Source organism: Siniperca chuatsi, linkage group LG19, assembly GCF_020085105.1.
Source record: "Siniperca chuatsi isolate FFG_IHB_CAS linkage group LG19, ASM2008510v1, whole genome shotgun sequence".
Lineage (NCBI taxonomy): Eukaryota > Metazoa > Chordata > Actinopteri > Centrarchiformes > Sinipercidae > Siniperca > Siniperca chuatsi.
In genome coordinates this window covers 10,650,949-10,674,961 of record NC_058060.1, presented here as the reverse complement: position 1 = coordinate 10,674,961, position 24,013 = coordinate 10,650,949, and the positions used below count along the sequence as shown (strand labels likewise).

The 24,013-nt window shown below is 39.9% G+C and overlaps 3 protein-coding genes across 5 annotated transcripts in view; all 3 read left to right on the top strand.

The window, feature by feature from the left end:
* The first annotated feature begins 1,218 nt into the window (after positions 1-1,218).
* On the top strand, positions 1,219-14,638 carry LOC122866827 (vascular cell adhesion protein 1-like). Of its 3 annotated transcripts, XM_044176987.1 has the most exons (10): positions 1,219-1,348; positions 1,542-1,618; positions 1,973-2,356; positions 4,010-4,315; positions 4,417-4,677; positions 9,878-10,183; positions 10,285-10,545; positions 12,425-12,518; positions 13,673-13,730; positions 14,078-14,638. In XM_044176987.1, exons 1-10 carry the CDS (start codon positions 1,233-1,235, stop codon positions 14,303-14,305), a joined length of 2,091 nt encoding a protein of 696 aa, XP_044032922.1. In that variant the 5' UTR covers positions 1,219-1,232; the 3' UTR covers positions 14,306-14,638. The 3 variants fall into 3 exon arrangements, with proteins under 3 accessions (XP_044032922.1, XP_044032921.1, XP_044032920.1); XM_044176986.1 differs by lacking the exons at positions 9,878-10,183; positions 10,285-10,545; positions 12,425-12,518; positions 13,673-13,730; positions 14,078-14,638 and adding exons at positions 5,247-5,337; positions 5,464-5,500; positions 7,268-7,749; XM_044176985.1 differs by lacking the exons at positions 1,219-1,348; positions 1,542-1,618; positions 1,973-2,356; positions 4,010-4,315; positions 4,417-4,677 and adding exons at positions 8,108-8,302; positions 8,567-8,625; positions 8,701-9,084 and having other exon boundaries at positions 13,673-13,712.
* A 2,700-nt stretch (positions 14,639-17,338) lies between these two features.
* LOC122866822 (B-cell receptor CD22-like) lies at positions 17,339-19,195 on the top strand. The gene is made up of 4 exons (XM_044176977.1): positions 17,339-17,627; positions 18,008-18,083; positions 18,319-18,678; positions 18,825-19,195. The coding sequence occupies exons 1-4, from the start codon at positions 17,613-17,615 to the stop codon at positions 19,193-19,195; spliced, it is 822 nt and encodes a 273-aa protein (XP_044032912.1). The 5' UTR covers positions 17,339-17,612.
* Positions 19,196-19,358: 163 nt separating this feature from the next.
* LOC122867078 overlaps positions 19,359-24,013 on the top strand; it is a 31,276-nt gene continuing 26,621 nt past the window's right edge. Inside the window, exon 1 of the mRNA XM_044177446.1 lies at positions 19,359-19,492. Within this exon, the coding sequence (XP_044033381.1) occupies positions 19,487-19,492 (6 nt within the window). The 5' untranslated portion in view covers positions 19,359-19,486. The remainder of the gene's footprint in view (positions 19,493-24,013) is intronic.

Below are 24,013 nucleotides of genomic sequence, written 5' to 3'. Positions count from 1 at the left end.
TTACGAACACCACTCGTCCTGTGGGTTCGTTTCCACAGGACGCAGGGGAAGCAGACGCTGTCAACAGAGTGACTGAGATTCAAGCACCATGAGCCAGAAGGTGAGGAGGAAGATGTCATGTTAACTATCAATGAAATGATATATTATTTTGTCTTAACCCCTGTTTCTATGTGTCAGTATACCACATACGAGTAAGTGGATCACATTAGTTTTTTCCAGGCCAGTAAATATTACTTTATATAATCTCGTAAATACGAACACGATGGCCCCAGATTTGGGTGAATGTTATTTTAATGTAAATTAATATTACTTCTGCCTAGAGTGCAAGGACAGATGTATTTATTTTTTTATTTTTTTTTGCAGTGTTTAGTTGTGAAAATCAGGATAACACAAAAGTAAATACATCTTTTTTTAATAATTTGTCTCAGGTTGGGCACTTTTCATGTTTTCTTCAGCTATTTTTACTCAAGTGCTGTCAGCGTGGATTGTTGGTTTGACTGTCATTTGTTTTCTTTACCTCGCCTCACCTGTTTTCCTATCTTTTTTTAAAAACAAAAAAACATGGCTGAAATTAGAAGTGTCAAATGATGAGGAAGAAGAAAATCTGAAGGAGGAAAGCATTTTTATTTATATATTTGATCATTTGTTTTTGTATATACAGCATATACACATAGGTTTATGATAGCTGTGTAACTGTCTGTGGCTGCCACTTAATATAACATCCAGCACACTGTTGCAACAACTCTATAAAATAACTTGTCACTTATTTTTTTTGTTTTATTGTCACTGCACACAGTAATTACAACGGAATACAGTATTTAATGATGTGTAACAACACAAACACAAGTGACTGAAGTGAAGAAAGCATGTCATCAAAAAACACTGCGGAAACTACATGTATGCAAAACATGGAGTCAGTATTTTTATCTGTCACTGTGGCGTGTGCCTTTCATATGTCACCTATGTCACATATGTCATTGTGTTTAATATATTTCACATACAGAAGACATGGCATACAGGCTTGCAGTGAGTCACATGATAAAAAATATTAAGAGCAGTAAGGATGAGAACTGCTTACTTTTCTGTACAATTGCTATACAGCAAAACCAACTGCTGCTTTTGTATTACGATGGGTAAATAGGGTGGTTGCACACATTTCCTAACAGCTGCAATTCCAGAATTAGAAGACCTCATTGTTTCCCCTTTTTGCTGTAGGCTTGTTTGGTAAGGCGATGAATTGTACTGCTTCCACTGATTTTACTTGTTACCCTTTTAGGCCACAGAGTTATATTATTTGCCTTATGCTTGGCATTGAAAAAAGACAATATTTCCTTTTTCAGGTTTTCAGGTATTCAGGTAATTAATGTCATATGTCAATATTTTCCTCTGCAGATGTTAATCACTGCTTAAAACACAGTGAACTGTTGTACAAATTTAAGTAGGGAAGTTACTTCATGAGAGCATTAATGCTTAGTAAAATCGACATAAATAACATGACCAAGAATACTGGAAAGTAACTGCACTGTTGTTTTCAAATCCAGGTTTATGAGTGTCATTGCAGTCCTGTCTGTGAATATGGTGACAACCAACATGTTACTGAGCGTCTTCTTTCTTTCAGGTGAGCTGTTTGTTCAGTCGGTTTTATTTAAAAACATTACTTGAATCAATTACAGTTTGAACTTAATTTAGAAACAAAGCACATCGTTTGTTTCCCTTAAATTTATGTGAATATTATGATCTGTATTTTCTGCCTGAATTCTTTTGTCACTGTGACAATACTGACTTAAGTTATCTGGAGCTATTTGGTGGGCATAGATGGGGTCAGCCTCGAAGGGGGTTAAGGGGAGGTTGTTATCTTCTTGTTGCAAACCAATAAAAAACGAATCATTAAAAAAACTTTACAGTGAAAAAAAGGCCATAATACAAAAAAATTTTTTTCCCACATTATGTTAATAATGAGTCTGGTTTACAGGTGCTTTGGCTGTTTGTCCTCAGGATTCAGCCCTCTTCATTACTGCTCCACAGAAGATGGACGCACTGAGTGGATCTTGTTTGCAAATCCCATGTAACTTTAGAGCTGGAGCAGAAAAGGAACTCAACAGCACAAGATCTGCCTTCGGAGTGTGGATTAAAAATGACACCAGACTTTGGATATTTAAAAGCAATGTGATTTTCAACAGTAGTGGGACAGTTAACATCTATCCAATGAATATTACTGGAAACCTGAGTCAGAAAAACTGCACCACTTTATTTTCCAGTTTACTCACAAGTTATACAGACAAATACTTCTTCAGAATTGAGAATGGGCCATTCAGGGCAACAGCTTCTTGTGATCCTCTTCAAATAACAGTTAAAGGTAAGAGTTTTTTTGTTTTTTTCAGTCAGTCTATAATGTTATTGTTTAAAATAATAAGACTAAGACTAATAACACTGGCGTCTCTGTGAAGCTGTACGTTGGCACAGCGGTGCTTTGAGCGAAATGCTAATGTCAGCATGCTAACATGCTCACAGTTACTATGCTAACATGCTGGTGTTTAGCAGATATAATGTTGACCATGTTCACCATGTTAGTTTAGCCTTTTAGCATGCTAACATTTGCTAATTAGCATTAAACACAAAGTACAGCTGAGGCTGAATGTCATTCATTTTGAAGGCATTTGGTCATAAACTAAAGTATTGGACAAATTAAGATTTTGACCTGATGATGATGCTAGATGAAAAGTCAGAGGATCACCAAAGTGATTACAATTCATCCCGATGAGCACATGAAAATTTCATGGCAATCATAGTTATGATGATATTTCACTAAAAGCCAAAAAATGTCAACCTGCTGGTGGTGCTAGCTACTAGGCTTCATCCTCTGGGGAAAATGAATTTCATGGCGAACCATCCAGTAGCTGCTGACATATTTCGTATATATCTGGACCAAATTGGTGGACCAACCGACTTTGCCACCTCTAGAGCTACATCGCTAGCTTGGCTAAAAAGTGAAATCAGTTGCAGCTTTGGCCTAAACAACAAATTCCATGACCCAAACCTTAATTATGAAACTATCTACTGCAGGATTAAAAACTGTGTAAGTGGAGAAACCAGCTAAATTCTTTTGGATATTAAAAATAAATACTTAAATAGCATCCTATGTTGTGTCCACTGTCATACATAAAAATGTTTTTGACATTTGAAAAAAGGAAATCTCATGTATTGAGTTATTATTACTCCTTAATATTTGTTATTAATCTCATGACTTTGTTTTAGTTTGCTTCAGTTTTAGGACTGACATTTGACATTATTTGGATTCATTGATGTTCACTCAACAACCCCAGAGAGTTTCAGTGTCCCATGATGATGGTTATCCACATTACCACAAATCAAAATCTTAAAGGCCTCGAATTTCTCAGTCAGCTTCTCACTATGACTGACGGAGTCCTACATAAACACGTTTTTCTACCAAAGCTAGAACAGTTTTGTTTATTTGAGACAGCTCTGTATTTTGGTTTTTGTCTGTTCTTTCCCTTTTGAAGTGGGCGGAGCGCAGTTGGGAAAAAGTGTTGTCATGTACGAATCAGGATTTAGCAACATTTGCACCAAAATGTGACGACAGTTGGTGTTTTTTTTGCTTAAGTCGTCTGTCAAATCTGATCAAACCACACCCACACAGTCCTGATGAAGCAGGGTAGCTGACTTTTTGACTGTTAATCTCTTAATAAATAATATTTAAGGATTTTCCCCTATATTTTCATCTTTGATTGCTGCTTATTTAGTTATTATTATTTCATGTTCTAGAGAAATATTAAAGATTTAGAGCAACGGTTTCAGGGGCTTTAATGAAACACACATTTTGTTACTACAGTAAAAAAAAAACTAAAACAAATTTGGGGACATTGAAGCAATTTATATACAAAAGCATCTGCCTTCAAAAACCCATACTGGTCCACAGTACATCTGTTTAGTGACTGTATTATTTACTGAGTTTTTCAGCATATAATCTGTGTTTGATTTGAAACCACAGATTCTCCTCCGAGCCCCAGAATTGAGATCTCAGGTGATCTGAAGGAGAAGGAGTCTGTCACTATAACCTGCTCAGCTCTCACTCCCTGTCCACACTCCCCTCCTAAACTCACCTGGAGCCTCCAACAAGACTCTCACAGCTACACAGAGGAAAACACAGATGGAACCTTTACAACTAAAATCCAGGCCACCATCACTCTGTCAGACCAACATGATGGAGACAACATCACCTGTTCTGCCAGATATCCTGTGAATGAAGGAGAAGATGTCAAGACAGCAGAGGAGAGAAAGACTCTTAGTGTTTCATGTAAGACAAGCAGAGTTTGTTGTTGGATCCTGTCAGCACATGATGATTCATGTGACGTCAGCTGATTTTAATGAATAAAGTGAATGTCACATTTTCCTCAGATGCTCCTAAAGACACCTCAGGGTCCATCAGTCCATCAGGTTTGGTGTCAGCAGGTAGCTGGGTGAACCTGACCTGCTCCAGCAGAGCCAAGCCTCCCGTCAGCCGCTTCACCTGGTTCAAGAAGAGCACAGATGGACCCATGACTGTATCTGAAGGACAGGTTTACAGCTTTAATGCAACAGATGGAGGAGTTTATTACTGTGTGGCCACAAATGATCTCGGTAAACAAACATCATCAGAGATCCATCTGATTCTTGAAGGTAAACATGGAACTGTACTAGATCCAGTGTTGCAGTTGCAGAGAAATTTTTTTTTAAATGACCCATCTTTCGAGAGAGCACTGAGGTTTATAAATTATGGTTTCCTTGGTTATTGATTCACCTCAAAGGGTCTTATTTTACCAGGAAATATTCTTTGTTCTCTCACTTTACAAATGTTTTTTGATCAATCCAAAATCTCTCCATATGCCAAATCTTCCAGACTCTCCCAATGACGCCATGGTGATCATCAGTCCCACTGATCCAGTGTCAGTTGGCAGCGTGGTGAACCTGACTTGCTCCTGCAGAGGAAACCCTCCTGTTGTCCACTTTGTCTGGTTCATGATCAGTGATGGCAGACTGGAACAGATCAGAGTTGATACACAGGTTTATGGCTTCGAAGTGACCAGCAGCGATCGAGGCAGATTGTACTATTGTGGGTGCAGAAATGACCTGGACATTCAACTATCAACAGGATGTCAGTTGATATTTGAAGGTAACTGCAGGAATTATGGTTTCAGATGTTTTAGAGTAAAAACATTTTAGAAGGTGGCCATGCTGTTGTGTTACAGGTGATCAACAGTCTGAACTGGTTGGTGTCCAAGTTATAGTGAAGACCCTGGGAATCCTAACGCTTGTCAGTACGTTGGTCATCTTTGAGTGGTGAGACAAACTTTTCTCATATGATAATTTGTACATTTTAAATGTGGTTTGGCTGTATGAGAAAGATCAGCACCATTACAGCATAAACATAAAAAAAGCCTTAATTACATCATCTTTTTCTTCCAGCTGGTTTAGATCAAGACGCTCCACCAAACCAGCGAAGGTAAGCTACTAGACGAGGAGAGTTGCTGTGTATCGTTATCGATCAACTTAACTGTCTGCAAGTGTCAGGTGGAAGGAAAATAAAATAGCTCCTCATTCAGCTCTTAAGAATCACTTAGCAAGGGTTTATTTGTTTGTACAGGAATAATCCTTCAAAGGCGATAATGTTTAAAGGCCCGTGTCTGCACCATCAGCAGTGACACCAGACCACAATGCAATGCAGCACATTAGAGTAACCTGATCTCTCTTTTTCTTGATAAATCAGAGCTGAATGCAGTAATTCAGGAATGTTCACTATTGATTTTGAAAGGAAGGTACGTTGAGGGAATGAAAAGAACAAAAAAGCTAATTGTGACACTTGACATTGCAGACTGGTGAGGTTAGCAGCTGGCTGGCAAACATATAGAGCATTTAGCAGCTAAAAGAACAGTGAATATTGGACTTACATACGCCAGATGGCCAGAAACACGACTCCAAATGAATACGAATGTTACTCCGTATCTGCTGGTGTGTGAATAGGCAATTCTTTGCAAATACCTTTGTACAATGGTTCAAGGTTCACTTCATTCATCCATAAATACACGGATTGCTGATTAGAGAAGATCAGAATTACCCATAAAATACCCATAAAACAAAATCAGCGATTAAAAACAACATAAAACTACATTCCACAATTTTAAAATAGCAATTAAGGCAAACCAGCTTTAAACCTGCATTCATTGATTTTCAGCCTTTTGGGGGCAGCCCAACAAGCTGTAAACACAACACTGACATATTATCATATGGCGACCATCATCTAATGGTCATGTGTGAGACTTACTAGTCAGGCAGGTTTGTGATTTCATCCTGATTTTTTTTGTGTGTGTGTGTGAATTTTAACTTGTTATTTGAGGGTCTAATTTTGGTGGTTGATTGCTCCACCTGCTGTTCTATAATGTGGAGGTTGTAAAGCTCTGTGACACTTAACGCAACTGTAACACAAGTGACTAAGTGCTGCACAAACGGCATGTAACAGGCACCCTAGAGGGCACTGCATCACGTTTTCTTGCACATTGGGCCACCGTAGAGGTCACTTTTGTCGTAAGGCGAGGTGCTATATGGAGGTATGCGGACCCAAAAGCAGATGACGAGGAAGCGGTCTCAGGGTGAAGTAGCCGGATGACTACCGTGTTTATTGTGGGGTGGAATGCAGGCAAGAACAGGCAGAGGTGAGCAGACAGGTAATGAGCAGACAAAATGCAGATGAGTACCGGATAGCATGGATGAAAGCAGGGGAGTGAGTCCAAGGGGGGAACACAGTTCACAGAAGAGCAGGCCAAATCCACAAATCCAAACAAGGTTCACCGGAGAACAAAGAATCCAATAGTCAAGGGCTCGGCAAGGAACAACACCATGTGTACAACAATGATCCGACACAGAACAAAGAAAAGACCAAGACTAAATACCCAAGGGGAGGTGAGATAACAAGACACAGGTGCCAACAATCAAGGGAGGACCAACAATCAAAACTGGAGGGAAAACACAGACAGGAAGTAAAATCACAAGACACACAAGGGAAGAAGAATATTACCAAAATAAAACAGGAAGTGATACACCTAAACTACCACAACTTTATCATGTTTTATCTACCAATGGGGATATCCAAGAGGGCTCTTTTGCGGCATTTGTTTTTTTCTTCGAACATGGGGGCACCCCTGAGACCACCAGTGAGCTGCAGCAAATTCACTGCAGAGTACTAACACCACTTTCTCTCGTTTCATTTCCACAGAACACAGTAGAAGCAGACTATGTCAACAGCAACATGTCATCATGAGTCACAAGGAGAGGAGGAAGATGTCATGTTCACTATAAATGGAACAACATACTGTTTTGTCTTTTCTGTATTCATTTCTCAGTCTTAGTGTGCCACTTACAATAACGTGTAACATTTTCTCCAAGCCGGTAAATACTACATGGCACTACTTTCTTTAAAGATGACCCCAGACTTGGGTGAATAATATTTGTATGTGATGTTTTTTCTGCTCTGTGTTTCTTTGTTAAAGTGAGCGTAACACAAAAGTGAAAACATCTTCTTTAATGATTTATCTCATGTTGAAGTGATTCATGGCACTTGTCTTTCTTTTGTTCTTAAGATAGCAAAAAAGATATTGAGACTATGTAATTCATTTTTATTGATTAACTGGTGTTTCCATTGGATGCATGTAAAGTGTGTTAAATGAAATAAAAATGAAGCTTTTCATGCAGCAGAAAGTGTTTAGGAGGAAAGCACGTTTATCACTTATTCTATCATTTGTGTTACACATGTGTGTCGATGACTGCTGATATAATGTGACTTTTACAGTGCAGAAGTCAGCAAAAACACGCGGTAACTGTATGTGTGAATTACATAATGTTAATACTTTCACCTGCTCAAATATGTCATTATTATTGTCAGTTACATAATATATACATATAAAAGCTCACTATGAGTCGTGTTAAAAATAAAAGTCCTTGTGGATGAATTTGTCATTTGAAACCTAAAGATTTTAAGATGTCGTAATATCTGACTTCCTCACAGGATATGAGAAGTAAGAACAAAACTCCCTGTATTTCTTCAATATTTTAGACATGGGGGTCATGTGATATCTAGCAGCTTTGCAACAAAACAAAGTGAACTGCATTTCTTAAACAGCAAATCCTCTTTCAGTCATATTACAACAGTTAGGTTAGGTGGTTTGTTGCAGTTCTGATAAAATTGACAAATTGCCTCATTTCACTCTAAAACCATAACACTTGTCTTATTTTGTAGCTGTGGGCTTGTTTGGTAAGGAAACATTTTACTGCTTTTACTTCTCTGCTTCGTAAACTAAAACTTTAATTTAGTCATTCTTCATGTACTATTATTTTTTACTTTAACTGAAAAAAACATGAACTCTATATTTTAACTGATTTCAAACCACAGCTCTGCAGACATTGTTAACCATTACTACTGTAGTGAAGTTTCTTTAAAAGACAATGAATGTGTTGTAAAAACTTAATAAGTCTTATGATTATTACAACTGACAACTAACAGTCTTATTGTGTCCAGGTTTCTGTCTGTGAATATGGTGACAAACAACATGTTACTGAGTGTCCTCTTTGTTTCAGGTGAGCTGTTGGTTCAGTAATTTGGAGATATTACTTGAATCATTTACAATCTGAATAATGAGTCTGGTTTTACAGGAGTTTTGGCTGATTGTCCTCAAAAGCCAGGCCTCTTCATTACTGCACCACAGAAGATGGAAGCACTGAGTGGATCTTGTTTGCAAATCCCATGTAACTTTAGTGCTGGATCACGACAAGAGTTTGACAGCAGAAGTGAAACCTTTGGAGTGTGGATTAAAAGTGACTCCAGATTTGGCATCAATTCAAACAATGTGATTTTCAACAGTAGTAGGACAGTTAACATCTATCCAATGAAAATTACTGGAAACCTGAGTCAGAAAAACTGCACCACTTTATTTTCCAATTTACTCACAAATTATACAGACAAATACTTCTTCAGAATTGAGAACGGGCCATTCAGCGCAACAGCTTCTTGTGATCCTCTTCAAATAACAGTTAAAGGTAAGAGTTTTGTTTTTATTGGTCAGTTTATAATGTTATTGTTGCAGCTCAACCAACAAGCACCATGACCCTTACCTCCACCGTGAAACTAAACATCTACTGCAGGACGATCTACAATATCAGTGTTGGCCAAATGTTACAGAAACCAGCCTGTGATCAGTCTGGACATTCAAAATGTCCTGATAGTTGAAAACTGCTGGGATGTTAATATTTTAAGAAATGTTTCCTTGTTACATATTGACATGTATACATATTGTATTACATATTATATTTTATTTTTTGCATTACTATTAAAAACCATGCATGTGAACAGACTTGAAAAAAGGGGAGTCTCGTGGTGATCTTCTGTCGCTCCTTCACATTTATCATCAGTGGAGGAGAAAATCTACATACATTCATAAACATACACCTAAATTTGGAACAGACTCTAATGCCCCATGATGAGGTTTTTCCACATTTATGAAGCTGACTGAATTTGCAAACCACACCCTCACAGTCCTGATGAAGCAGGTTAGCTGACTTTTTGACTGTTAATCTCTTAATAAATAATATTTAAGGATTTTCCCCTATATTTTCATCTTTGATTGCTGCTTATTTAGTTATTATTATTTCATGTTCTAGAGAAATATTAAAGATTTAGAGCAACGGTTTCAGGGGCTTTAATGAAACACACATTTTGTTACTACAGTAAAAAAAAAACTAAAACAAATTTGGGGACATTGACATCTGTTTAGTGACTGTATTATTTACTGAGTTTTTCAGCATAAAATCTGTGTTTGATTTGAAACCACAGATTCTCCTCCGAGCCCCAGAATTGAGATCTCAGGTGATCTGAAGGAGAAGGAGTCTGTCACTATAACCTGCTCAGCTTTCACTCCCTGTCCACACTCCCCTCCTAAACTCACCTGGAGCCTCCAACAAGACTCTCACAGCTACACAGAGGAAAACACAGATGGAACCTTTACAACTAAAATCCAGGCCACCATCACTCTGTCAGACCAACATGATGGAGACAACATCACCTGTTCTGCCAGATATCCTGTGAATGAAGGAAAAGATGTCAAGACAGCAGAGGAGAGAAAGACTCTCAGTGTTTCATGTAAGACAAGCAGAGTTTGTTGTTGGATCTTGTCAGCACATGATGATTCATGGGACATCAGCTGATTTTAATGAATAAAGTGAATGTCACATTTTCCTCAGATGCTCCTAAAGACACCTCAGGGTCCATCAGTCCATCAGGTTTGGTGTCAGCAGGTAGCTGGGTGAACCTGACCTGCTCCAGCAGAGCCAAGCCTCCCGTCAGCCGCTTCACCTGGTTCAAGAAGAGCACAGATGGACCCATGACTGTATCTGAAGGACAGGTTTACAGCTTTAATGCAACAGATGGAGGAGTTTATTACTGTGTGGCCACAAATGATCTCGGTAAACAAACATCATCAGAGATCCATCTGACTATTGAAGGTAAACATGGAACTGTACTGCACCCAGTGGTGAAATAGGAGCAGTTAATGTTGGATAAAATACATCAATGTAAATATATGCAGAGTTGCCAATAATGTGTTTAAATTCAGTAAGGAGAGATTGAGGGGGAAGTTAAAAACAATATTTAGAGACAAAAGTGTTGTCGATAGTACATGAAAACTTAGCATCTGCATAAAATGTAGGGCCAAGAAATTTGGGGATAGGACAGAGATTTGTGAACGAGAGGAGTCTCCACAGTATGGGAAAGTAGAAATGAAGAAATGTATGAATGAAAATTGATAATGAGAGAGGAAAGGAGTGAGACAAAAGTGTAAAATTCAGTACAGAATATCCTTATCACAATCTCTCTGACACTGATTTTCACTTTTTCTTATATTATTGTTCAGTGTAAAATTACAGTGGGTACGGAAAGTATTCAGACCCCTTTAAATTTTTCACTCTTTGTTTCATTGCAGCCATTTGCTAAAATCAAAAAAGTTCATTTTATTTCTCATTAATGTACACTCAGCACCCCATCTTGACAGAAAAAAACAGAAATGTAGAAATTTTTGCAAATTTATTAAAAAAGAAAAACTGAAATAGCACATGGTCATAAGTACTCTTATGACCATAAGTACTCTTATGACCATGTGCTATTTCAGGATCCTTTGCTGTGACATTTATATTTAACTCACATGCTGTCCATTTCTTCTGATCCTCCTTGAGATGGTTCTATTCCTTCATTGGAGTCCAGCTGTGTTTAATTAAAGTGATTGGACTTGATTAGAAAAGGCACACACCTGTCTATATAAGACCTTACAGCTCACAGTCCATGTCAGAGCAAATGAGAATCATGAGGTCGAAGGAACTGCCCAAGGAGCTCAGAGATAGAATTGTGGCAAGGCACGGATCTGGCCAAGGTTACAAAAGAGTTTCTGCAGCACTCAAGGTTCCTAAGAGCACAGTGGCCTCCATAATACTTAAATGGAAGAAGTTTGGGATGACCAGAACTCTTCCTAGACCTGGCTGTCTAGCCAAACTGAGATTACTGAGTAATCGTGGGAGAAGAGCCTTGGTGAAAGAGGTAAAGAAGAACCCAAAGATCACTGTAGCTGAGCTCCAGAGATGCAGCAGGGAGATGGGAGAAAGTTCCAGAAAGTCAACTATAACTGCAGCCCTCCACCAGTCGGAGCTTTATGGCAGAGTGGCCCGACAGAAGCCTCTCGTCCTGAAAACCTGCAAATGCCAAAAAACACACAAAGGACTCCCAGACTATGAGAAATATGATCCTCTGGTCTGATGAGACCAGCTGCAGGGACAGGACGACTGGTTGCAATTGAAGGAAAGATGAATGCAGCCAAGTACAGAGATATCCTGGAAGAAAACCTCTTCCAGGATAGAGGATCCCCAAATCTAGGTGTGAAAAACTTGTTGCATCATTCCCAAGAAGACTCATGGCTGTATTAGCTCAAAAGGGTGCTTCTACTCAATACTGAGCAAAGGGTCTGAATACTTATGACCATGTGCTATTTCAGTTTTTCTTTTTTAATACATTTGCATACATTTCTACATTTCCATCTTTTTTCGGTCAAGATGGGGTGCTGAGTGTACATTAATGAGAAATAAAATGAACTTTTTTGATTTTAGCAAATGGCTGCAATTAAACAGAGTGAATAATTTAAAGGAGTCTGAATACTTTTCGTACCCACTGTAATTCCACACCATGTCTGCAAACAGAAGTGACAGACAGCATTTTTGCATCTGGTACAAAATGTTTGCAAACTACTGTATAAAGTAAAGCTGAGCATCACATGAAAGCTGGGTGACAGCCATGATTTTTATTAACTTGACTTAGCCACTTATGTTTTTGTTTCTGTAGGAGCAAAACAGCCTGATAGCTCTTCACCATGGGGGGCAGTTGCTGGAGGGATCATTGGGATCATTGTACTAATCTGTGTGGTTGTTGCCGTTTGGTAAGTATCTCAAATCCATTTCATATACAGATTTATCCACCCAAAACAATTGTAATTCTGTACATATTTTCTTCTTATTTTTAATGTGTGATTAGCTTGTTAATTACATTGGTTTTTCCTTAGTATTAGTTTCTAGCTCAGGTCTACATTTTGATACTGCTGACTTTTCTATTTTGACTCAATGTCTTCAACAATGGGTTGAAATCTCAGGATCTGTTTTAAATTCATATCTTCAACACACAAGTCAAAGGTGCATTTGTGGAGTTTCTCATGGTTCTATACTTGGGCCATTACTGTTGTCTACATGCAGCCACAAGGTCACAATACACACTTACAGAACACAGATATTCATTTTTATGACACAATTCTTTTTTCTTGAGTCTCTCAATATCAAGCGAGTTGACTCATTAATGATTGGATGTCAATAAATATTTTGGAACCAAATGTTAACAAATCAATGTAAGAAACCTTTCGCGCTGCAGAAACCAGGCATTGTCTTTTATGGTGAACTGAATCTAACAAAGCATACCACTGCAGTTACACAATCCTGTTTCTTTCAGTTACATAAAATATCTATGATTTAATTATCCTTATAATTATCCTTATGCATCTGTCACATCTCGCATTGACTAATGGATCAGACAGGTACACAATGTGTACCTGTCTGATCCATTAGAACAGTCTAGAAGTCAGTTAGTACAAAATTTTGCAACCCGACTTCTCACTAGATCCAGAATGAGTGAACAATTCAAGCTAATTTACTGTCATTGCTCTGGCAAACTCTGAGTTTTAGATTTTAAATGTTGTTGTTTTTTTAAAATCACCAAATGTGTGTTTTACAAGCAGGAACATTGTCATGATCTCAAACAATGGGTGAAAGATTGAGGGGGATTAAGGGTTTGCATTCAAATCCTCTAAGCTGTGAAAGGTCTTGCTTTTATGTATATATTGTTATTGTATTATTAATTGTTGTCTTTTTCTGTATTTTATTGATTAAATTGCATTTAAATCACTTTGTAACTGATGAAGTGAAACTTGTTAAATGCACAAAATTTTGTGTTTTGTGTAATAGTAGTAATAATAATAATGATATAAATCATTATTATTACTAGTACACAAAACAATTAAGCTGACAATCCTCTTATGTCTTCCAGGTGGTTAAAGTCAAAACATCCAACTTCACAACAGACACAGGTTGGAAAATACTTCAATGTACGCTACAGAATTGTGTGTTATGAATATGTTTCTAACCATTCATACTGACTGCACTCATAAGCTCTAGACTGGACTGAACAGGTTACTCATTAGTGAGTAAATGTGGAGAAACACAGGAAATGTTATGAAACATCCTGTTTGCAAACTCACATTAACTAATGTATCTACAAGTACATAAGATTATTCCATTGCTGTGTTCAATAAAAGCTGATTATTCTGACGATTATCACTTTATTATAGCAGTGGGAGCTGAGTGAGGGACAAAATGAGAAAATATAAACTAAACTGAAGGAGGCTCACCTTCTGCTCTTCACAGCATTTCTCGTTTGGTGCATTTTTCACAGAGCCTAACAGCTGAAGAAGCAGCCAGAGCAACAGAAAAAGAAGACATCCATTATGGAGAGATCGACTTCTCCAAGCTGAGACCTGCTCCGTCCTCTGACTCAGCGCAGGACAGTGGACAGCAGCAGGATACGCTGTATGCACAGGTCAAAGTGTCCCAGCCAGCAAACAGCTTAACGCAGACTGCTGACGGCCCAGAGGATCTCTACGCTCAAGTGAAGAAAAAATGAATATATGGACGTATCTCTTATTAAACATAATATATTAAAATATTATTTTATTCTTATTATTACAAGGAAATGTCTTCTTCACTGCCTGTAGTTTCTTGCAATATATTTGTGTGTGGGACATTTTTTATCAGTACGTATGGTGTTTATAGACCTCAAAATTCCTTTTCACCACACAATGCTGATTTGCTCACGTAACATGCATCATATCTGTTTATCATAACTGGATTTGTGTTTTAATTACAACTAAACTGAAGATGAAGTTCAGTCATAGTTTCTGCATGTGAAGCTTTATATTTATTGCACTTTAATAAAAGATTTGGAAAGCAAAAAAAACCCCTGCATTTTTTGACCTAACATTGTACTTGTTATATTTTTCAACATGACCAAAATCATACCATTAAATCACAAGAAATTAAAAAATAAAGTAAGAGGAATAGTTACTTGACCTCTGACAAATGTTTTTCATATCAAGCTCAGGAGGAACGATAGTAGCACGAAATACTGTACAAACAAATTGTGACATTTCTTATTCTATAAAGATGATGACAAATCAATAACTGAGAAACTGGTTGTATTTTGGCAACTTTCTGTCTGAAGGTCATAAGCTATCTAGCTGATTTACAACATTAACCAACTGGAATTTAATAAGTAATCATTAAGTTGAAATTTAGCTGAAATATCGCAAATTCACTTCTGTGGCACTTTGTTGATTTTACAATAAATATAATTTTAAAGTGCAGCACTGCAGATGTTGATGTGTCACTACATGCAACAGAGGAAACAACTAATAACTAATATGTTGAAAAAACTAAGTAACTGTATTATGTAGTTGGGTATCATGGCAGCCCTGTCTGTGAATTATCATTAGTGTTTAGTATTCATAACTTGAATCATTTACAATTTGAACTTGAGGCTTGTGTGTTTTTTTCATCTGTATCCACAATATGTTCCTTTTACATGTAATAAAGAAGGAGAGTGGTGTCTTTTTTATGATCTGGTATTAAGTGACCACTTACTCTGCTATTAACACACTGGTTTTGCACCCTGCACACTATCACACCTATGGTACAAACAGTCTCATTATTATGACTGTGTTTGAAGTAGTGTCATAATGCAATCCAAACCAGTTATCTGAAAAGTAGTCAAGGTGCACATCTATCTTTCTTCATATTTTGTTGTGGGAGGCTGTTGTCAGCAACAGAGGAAATCCAGAAATAAATGACAAACTCTGCCATTTTAGTCTCCCACTGCACTGTGGGCAGTTAAGCCTGTTTAATGAGGAGCATCTAATACATTAAGGGACGGTGCAACTGTGCTATTTCCAGATTTAACTGTAACTATGACTGTTTCTAACTTACTCTTTAAGATTTACAAAAAGTATTCTGAGGAACTGCTCAGACAGAAGGGTTGCATCAGCTACAAGGCACTTGAGGTATGATTCACAAATAGGCTTCGTATTCTAAAGAATTAGTTTGAAATGAATCCAATATCCGTATTTGCTGTTACTGATATATGGGCTGATATTTCTTTTAAACAGAAACATAACACAAACAGAAACATTTTATAAGGATCCCTTAAAGGCCCTGAAAACTTATTTTCTCAATCATTTTCTTTCTACAGTGTGAGTGATGAGGTCGTACAAGAAAACACTATTTTCTGCAAAAGTTTGAACAGTTTTTGTTATTTCACATGAGAGATTTCTCTGTTTATTTTTTCTCTATGTTGGTTCTCACTGGTTTGAAGTGGGCGGGGCTCAGTTGGGAAAAAGTCATTCAGGATTTATTTGAATCACAATCTGATGACAGTTGATGGGGTTGTTTCGTCACTAGTCAATCAAAACTGAACGAATCCCATCCATGAAGCAGATTAGTTGAGTTAAGGAGGATTTATGCCAAACGGTACTGAACTATAATAAACATTAGCCTAAATGAAGTAGTGTGTGGTGTATGTATTAATTTATCTTCATATGAGAGACAGTTCAGCTACTTCATGTGAACCATCAGCAGGCTCTCTTCAGCACTGTGTGCTGCATGTTGGATTCATCTGCATTGCTTTTGGAGTTTCCTGTTTGCATTTTGCTTTAAGTCCTGTGCTAATAATGAATGCAACAGAAGCACATACAGCGTTCAGCTTCTTGCTGAAAGACACCTTGGCCGGACTCATGAAGTTGGACATGACATGGGTTGTTGTTGCAGTGTTGTACAGTGAGAGCAACCTGTTACACAACATTTGACCACTAGGCGGCACTGTTGGTCGCATAGAGGCAGAGATGATGGTTTTGGTTAACCGCACAAGCTTTTTAAATAGCTTTCCTGAAATGGCAGGATGAGGTTCACTGTACATGTTAGAGTGAACCAATGGTTCTTTAATGGTTGATTAGACTAGTTGGCCATTTATTGATTTAACCTCATGTGTGGTACCCCATGTCTGAGTCTCTCTGTTTTTTTATAACACTAATAAGTGAGCTGAGGTGTTTAGCTGGCTGATTTATTATGATTTCAGTGAAATATTCTCCTTTTTTTCTGAATGCTGAACTCATTTGCTGTTCTTGTTACCACAGATTAAACAATCGGCAAAGAAGAAGCAGACGCTTGATATTAAAAATTTAGGAAGAGCAAATATACTGAACATAGGGCTCCAGGCGATGTGGGAGGAAGCTGCACCAATGGGAGGTTGTGTGAAATAATTAGCTGTGTATTGTACATGAACAAACTTGATTTTTTTAAACGCAAAAAATACATCTCAGAGTACTTTAATGAGAATTTGAGGGGTTTTCAAGGTGTGTTTAAGGAATAAATGCAATGAAGGATTTTTGCATTGACATCTGTGAATTACATTCTGTGAATTACATTTTAATCAAAGTTTTCTTAATATAAAATGTTTCTTTCAGCCTGGAGGGCAGCACTACGACAGATGTTTTTTTCTGCAGAATGTTCCTTTATTGTTTGCAAGTTAATATTTTCATCATATTGCAAAGAAGATATAGCATCTAAGCTTGCAGTGAGTCATGGGATTTGAAACACTCATTTATGAGAAGTAAATGTGAGAATTTGTTGTATTTCTCTAATATTTACAAGTAGTCACTCAGGCCAGATTATATTTAGCAGTTGCACAACAAAACCAACTGGATTTACACTACTCTGTAGGCTCGAAACACGGGAAGTCGACTTAAGTCGAGTTTTAAATAACAACAGATAAACAGGGAAGTTAGTTATTTGATGTGATGCACTTCAGCTGAAATTCATAAAGTGAAGTATTTCCTATTTAAAATCACTCAACTCAGGATCTCATTGCTGCTCTCTTTCTGATGTGGGCTTGTCTGGTAAGACAAGATGTTTTACTGATTTGACTTTTTAGCCAAAACAATCTTATTATTTTCTTACTCTTCATGAACTCCACAAAAATACATGAGCTAATATTTTATTTGATGGCTTTTGTTTAGCAGAACTAAGCCCTAAGAAGCTGCTTCAGCAGCATTTCACTAGTGTGACATTATTCAGAATTTACTTTAAATATTGTGTTTCAAACTGCAGTTCTGAAGATGTTAATTGATCACTACTTACAACAAAGTGAATCCTGGTTGTAAAGTGCAAGTTTCTGGTGTGAATGTGTTCATTTTAAGTGCAGATTTACTTACATTCTTTGTAACAGCTCAAAAAACATGTTTATAAAGTAACTACATTATTGTGTTTGCAAATCTAGGCAATGGGTTACATGGCAGTCCTGTTTATGAATACTGCAACATGCAACACATTACTCCACGTCCTCTTTCTTTCAGGTGAGCTGTTTGTTCATTATTTGGACACATTACTTGAATTGTTTGCAGTTTGAACTTCATTTAGAGTCAGAGATCAGTGCAGAGTGCAGCTAATTTTACATCTTGAAGATTTATACTGGACTTGTTAGCAGCACATGAAAAACGACATGCAGCATCCTGCTGCTGAAGTATATTTTGTCTTTCTATTCATAGAGATTTGTTCCACATTATGTTAATCATGAGTCTGGTTTTACAGGTGCTTTGGCTGTTTGTCCTAAAGTGTCAAACCTCTTCATTACTGCACCACAGAAGATGGAAGCACTGAGTGGATCTTGTTTGCAAATCCCATGTAACTTTAGAGCTGAACCAGAAAAAAAATTTGATGGCATCAGAAACTTTGCAGCGTGGATTAAACAGAGTGACAATTTATATCCAAGCGATGTGAATTTCGAAAACACTTATCCAATGAATATTACTGGAAACCTGAGTCACAACAGATTGACGACTCTGGTTTCCAGTTTAAACCCAAACTATGCAGACACATTCTACTTCAGAATTCAGAACAGTGCATTCAGGGCAACAGCTGTTTGTAATCCTCTTCAAATAAATGTTACAGGTAAGAGAGATTTTTATCATCTACAATGTTATAGTTAAGAAAAAACAAGACAATTAGGTGCAGTTTTGACCTAAAAACAAAACAAACTATATACAGTATATTACTTGGCCAATAAAGCTGATTCTGAGTCTGTTTCTAAACCACAGATTCTCCTCCGAGCCCCAGAATTGAGATCTCAGGTGATCTGAAGGAGAAGGAGTCTGTCACTATAACCTGCTCAGCTTTCACTCCCTGTCCACACTCCCCTCCTAAACTCACCTGGAGCCTCCAACAAGACTCTCACAGCTACACAGAGGAAAACACAGATGGAACCTTTACAACTAAAATCCAGGCCACCATCACTCTGTCAGACCAACATGATGGAGACAACATCACCTGTTCTGCCCGATATCCTGTGAATGAAGGAGAAGATGTCAAGACAGCAGAGGAGAGAAAGACTCTTAGTGTTTCATGTAAGACAAGCAGAGTTTGTTGTTGGATCCTGTCAGCACATGATGATTCATGTGACGTCAGCTGATTTTAATGAATGAAGTGAACGTCACATTTTCCTCAGATGCTCCTAAAGACACCTCAGGGTCCATCAGTCCATCAGGTTTGGTGTCAGCAGGTAGCTGGGTGAACCTGACCTGCTCCAGCAGAGCCAAGCCTCCCGTCAGCCGCTTCACCTGGTTCAAGAAGAGCACAGATGGACCCATGACTGTATCTGAAGGACAGGTTTACAGCTTTAATGCAACAGATGGAGGAGTTTATTACTGCATGGCCACAAATGATCTCAGGAATCAGACGTCATCACAGATTCATTTGAATAATGCAGGTAAATGTAGAACTGAACTGAATTTGCTTATTTTCATGTAATCTGCTCTCTTTTCTATTTCTTCTTTTCTGCTGCTGTATTGCTTTGTTTGTTTGTTTTAGTACCCTTCAAAGTACTTTTTATTGGATTTGTGTGAAATGATACCATAGAAATAATTAATAAAACAGTTTACATTTGAGGTTAACAGAAGGAATTATATAACAAAGGATGGAGTGCAAACAGGACGGATGTTTTTCTTTATGGAAGATAACACAAATATAATATACTGTAGCTTCATCATTAGTTTGTATGAGATCATTATTGTAATTCTTTTTCTTTGCCTCAGCTGTGTTTTCTTTGTATGTAGAAATAGAAATAGAAATAAGGTGTTTAATGTGTTTTTTAAGGTTTTTATCAAGGTCTGTTTTCCGTTATGTAATAAAAAAGTAACTGAGGCTTTTTGTGAAGCGGTTTGCTATTTGCCTTTTGATTGGCTCCTTTTGCGGGGTTAGTTGTTAACTGATCTGTTATAAGTAAGTAGTTATTTCATCATGAGAAAGCTTGTGAGTATGCAGGGCAAGGAAAGTAGCCTGCAACATGTTTCCTACTTTCCCCTTGAAAGCATTTGGTTTTATATTTGTGGTATACATTCAGTGCATAAGGTTTAATTCCTGAATCCAATTCAGCTGTTGAATTAACTGTACATGAACTGACAGTTGCAGACATTACACACATTACAACACAGACAGCAGTGAGGTGCAAGTCCTTCCAGAGAACACCACATTCATTGCAAGACACATCACATGTACACCCTGTGGCGTCTAGTTGACTTGTCACTGTCTAGTTTCCCACAGTACTTGATGATGTTTTGATGCTGAAGATGCTGCTGCAAATGCACTGAAATATAAGTGTTAAAAGCACAAGGCTGATCAGTGTATGGTTGATGAATTTAAGTGTGTAAAAGAGAAGTGGTGGAGGGTAAACTGAGGATGTCATGTACAAAGCGCTGAGACAATGCTGAGAACTTTAAGTTTACAGAAGAAGTTGGTCATTTGGCAAAAGTACTTCATCGTTAAGTCCCCAATTTAGTTTTAGTTCATATTTCAATGTCAGTATGTTACGGACAGAGCAGGCCGAAGACACCAAGATGAGCCAGATAGTTTTTATTGCACACGATGTAAACAGACAGAGTGTTGATGGTACTGATACCATCCTTTGGTTGCCTAGATGGAGATCTGGGGTTGTAGTGACACACACGGGACAGGAATCGGGAGCTCAGGAGATGCGAGGTAGGAGTCTGAGACGTTGTGATGGCTGTATGCAGAGATCTGTCCTATTACAAACGAGACCGGACACTGACTGAGGTGACTGAGGTGGTTATATACTGGGGTGATTGATGAAGTGCAGATGAAATGCAGGTGTGTGATTAGTGACAGGTGTTTCTGATTAGTATTCTGGTGAGGGAGTGCGTTGTGTGTGTGGAGTTGTGGAGCCTGGCGTATCTGTGACAGTACCCCCCATGGCCTGCTCCAGAGGGCTGGGGACCCTGACGTCGTGGCGGCCATCCTCTTCATCCTCATCCTTTTCTGCAGGGCAGGCGCATCTTGATGTCACGCGTGGACAGCCAGACCTTTTGACCAGGTCGATATTCTGGAGTGGTAGATCTTCTTTGGTCGGCTGTCAACCCACGCCTGCAGAGTGCTCTTTGCAGCTGGTGGTGCGCTGCATCCCAGACCCTCTCGCTCTCTCGGAACCAGTAATCTACCGCGGGAACCTCCGAGGGCTCTCCAGACCACGGGAAGAGAGGGGGTTGTTAGCCGAGTACGCACTGGAAGGGAGTGAGTCAGGTGGTTGGTTGATGCAGAGAGTTCTGGGCATACTCGGCCCAACCCAGGAACTGGTTCCAAGAGTCCTGGTGGCCATGGCAGAAGGTATGTAGGAAGCGCCCAATTTCCTGGATTTTCCTCTCCGTCTGGTCGTTGGTTTGTGGGTGGAATCCAGAGGAAAGGCTGACGGTCACACCTAGGAGCGAGATGACAGCCTTCCATACCCGGGATATGAACTGGGGGCCTCTGTCGGACACGATGTCTTCTGGGATCCCATAGTACCTAAAGATATTGTTGAACAGGCATTCCACTGTTTCCATGGCCATGGGTAGTCCTCGGAGAGGAATAAGTCGGCATGACTTAGAGAATCTGTCCACGACCACTAGAATGCATGTATTATTGTTGGAGGGTGGTAAATCAGTGATGAAATCAACTCCTAGGTGTGACCAGGGTCTGTTGGCCGTGGGTAGAGGGCACAGTTTGCCTGCTGGAAGATGGCGTGGGCTTTTGGAAATGGCGCAATCTTGACATCCTTGTACGTACCTTCTCACATCCCTAGCCATGTTAGGTCACCAGAAGCGTTCCCATAGCAACGAGAGGGTTTCATTGGCCCCTGGGTGACCAGTGCCCAGAGATGTGTGGGAGGCATGGATTAGAAGATTGCGTTGGGTTCTTGGGACATGATCCGATGATTCGGAGGGCAACCCGGCGGAGTGCTGGTGAAGGCATTGGAGGAGGGAATGGATGTTTCTGTCCACTGGATGGGATTCACGGAGATTTTGGGAAAGAATGGGTTCGGGTTCGTCGATGGTGTTGTCGGGAGCATGCAGTCGGGATAGGACATCTGCCTTGATGTTCTTGGCGCCGGGACGGTATGAGATGTTAAACTGGAACCGGGTGAAGAATAAAGCCCAGCAAGCCTGGCGAGGATTGAGCCATTTGGTTTGAGTTGAGATAGCACCGCTCCTATTCCAGTAGTAGAGGCGTCTACCTCTACAGTAAATTCTGGATCCGGATGAGCTAGGAGCGGTGCACTGGTGAAGGTCTCTTTGAGGAAGGTGAAATCTTCTTGTGCGGCGAGTGGCCAGGACAGAGACTTGGGCTTGTTATGGAGCAAGTTGGTCAGGGGGTGTACTATTGTGCTGTAGTCTCTGATAAAGCGGCAGTAAAAGTTAGCAAATCCGAGGAATCGTCGCAGTTCCTTGATGGAGGTGGGTGTTGGCCAGTTCCGGATGGCGTCCACTTTCCCCTCGTCCATTTGGATGCCACTGCTACTTATGTTGTAGCCTAGGGACTGCACTGAGGAATGATGGAACACACATTTCTCAGCTTTGAGGAAGAGTTGATAGTCTCTCAGGCGTTCCAGGACCTCTGCAACATGCTGGCAATGTTCGGCCATGCTCCGGGAGTATATCAGGATGTCATCGATGTAGACGATCACAGACTTGTGAAGGAACTCCCGGAGCACCTCATGTATGAAGTCCTGGAATACGGAGGGGGCGTTGGCCAAGCCGTAAGGCATCACCAAATACTCGTAGTGGCCGGTGGGTGTCACAAAGGCTGTTTTCCATTCGTCCCCCTCGCGTATCCGGATGAGATTATACGCACTGCGGAGGTCCAGCTTTGTGTAGACAGTGGCACCGCGTAGTTGTTCCAGAGCTGCAGGGACAAGGGGGAGTGGATACCGGAACTTAACAGTGATGCGGTTGAGTCCTCTGTACTCTACACAAGGCCACAAGCCTCCGTCCTTTTTGGCCGCGAAGAAAAAGCTGGATGCTGCCGGAGATGTAGAGGGTCTGATGTAACCTTGGGCCAAGGCCTCCTCAATGTACTCCCCCATGGCTTTCTGTTCGGGAATGGACAATGGGTATATCTTTCCACGGGGCACTGGTTCACCTGGTATGAGATCTATGGCACAGTCCCATGGCCGGTGTGGTGGTAACCGGGAGGCTCTCTTAGGGCAGAACACATCCCTGTAGGCGGCGTAGCAGGGAGGAATATCCACAGACTGTTTCTCTTGCGGGCTTTCGATGGATGTGGAGTAGACTGGGAGTTGCTTCGGACAAGGAGGAGATGGAGAGGGCAAGCAAGGGAAACAGCCTGGGAAACAGGAACTACCCCACCGCAGTACCTCACCTGTGGACCAGGAGATGATGGGGTTGTGTTGCTCTAGCCAGGAACGCCCTAAGATAACCTCTGCAGTCGAGCCCTCCAGAACCAGCAGGTGTTGTTGCTCCTCTTGCAGCACTCCAACTCTGATGGTAACGGGGCCCGCGGCTGATGGGTCTCCCAGTTATGGCATGGTCCTGGTAGCTGGTAGGCGTGAGTGTGGTCTTAAGGCGGAGCTGGAGGCAGAGGGAGCTGGAGATGAAATTGCCAGCTGACCCGGAGTCGATGAGGGCTTGTACTGGGAGGGACAGGTTGGAGGTGACCAAGGTTATTTCAGTAGCGAGTGGTTTACTGTTTGGAATAATAGGAAGGATGGCACTCACCATGGGTCGGAGCAGTCTTACTGGGCAGGTGGATATGTTGTGTCCAGCTGTTCCACAGTACAAGCACAACCCCTGGGTCAGCCGTCTCTGCCGCTCAGCTGGAGATAGCCTGTTGATGTCTAGTTGCATGGGCTCTTGGTCTGGCTCTTGAGAGCGGTGCTTCTCTGGCTGACGGATGGAGGGTGTGTAGGGTTGCTGGTACTGGTGTTCCGCTAAACACGTCT

Coding starts and splice junctions, on each gene's coding strand:
- LOC122866827 (XM_044176987.1), top strand. CDS start 1,233: ATGAATTGTACTGCTTCCACTGATTTTACTTGTTACCCTTTTAGGCCA. Junction 4,678..9,877: donor GATCCATCTGATTCTTGAAG/GTAAACATGGAA, acceptor TTGAAACCACAG/ATTCTCCTCCGAGCCCCAGA. Junction 10,184..10,284: donor AAAGACTCTCAGTGTTTCAT/GTAAGACAAGCA, acceptor CATTTTCCTCAG/ATGCTCCTAAAGACACCTCA.
- LOC122866822 (XM_044176977.1), top strand. Junction 18,084..18,318: donor CCACGTCCTCTTTCTTTCAG/GTGAGCTGTTTG, acceptor CTGGTTTTACAG/GTGCTTTGGCTGTTTGTCCT. Junction 18,679..18,824: donor TCTTCAAATAAATGTTACAG/GTAAGAGAGATT, acceptor TCTAAACCACAG/ATTCTCCTCCGAGCCCCAGA.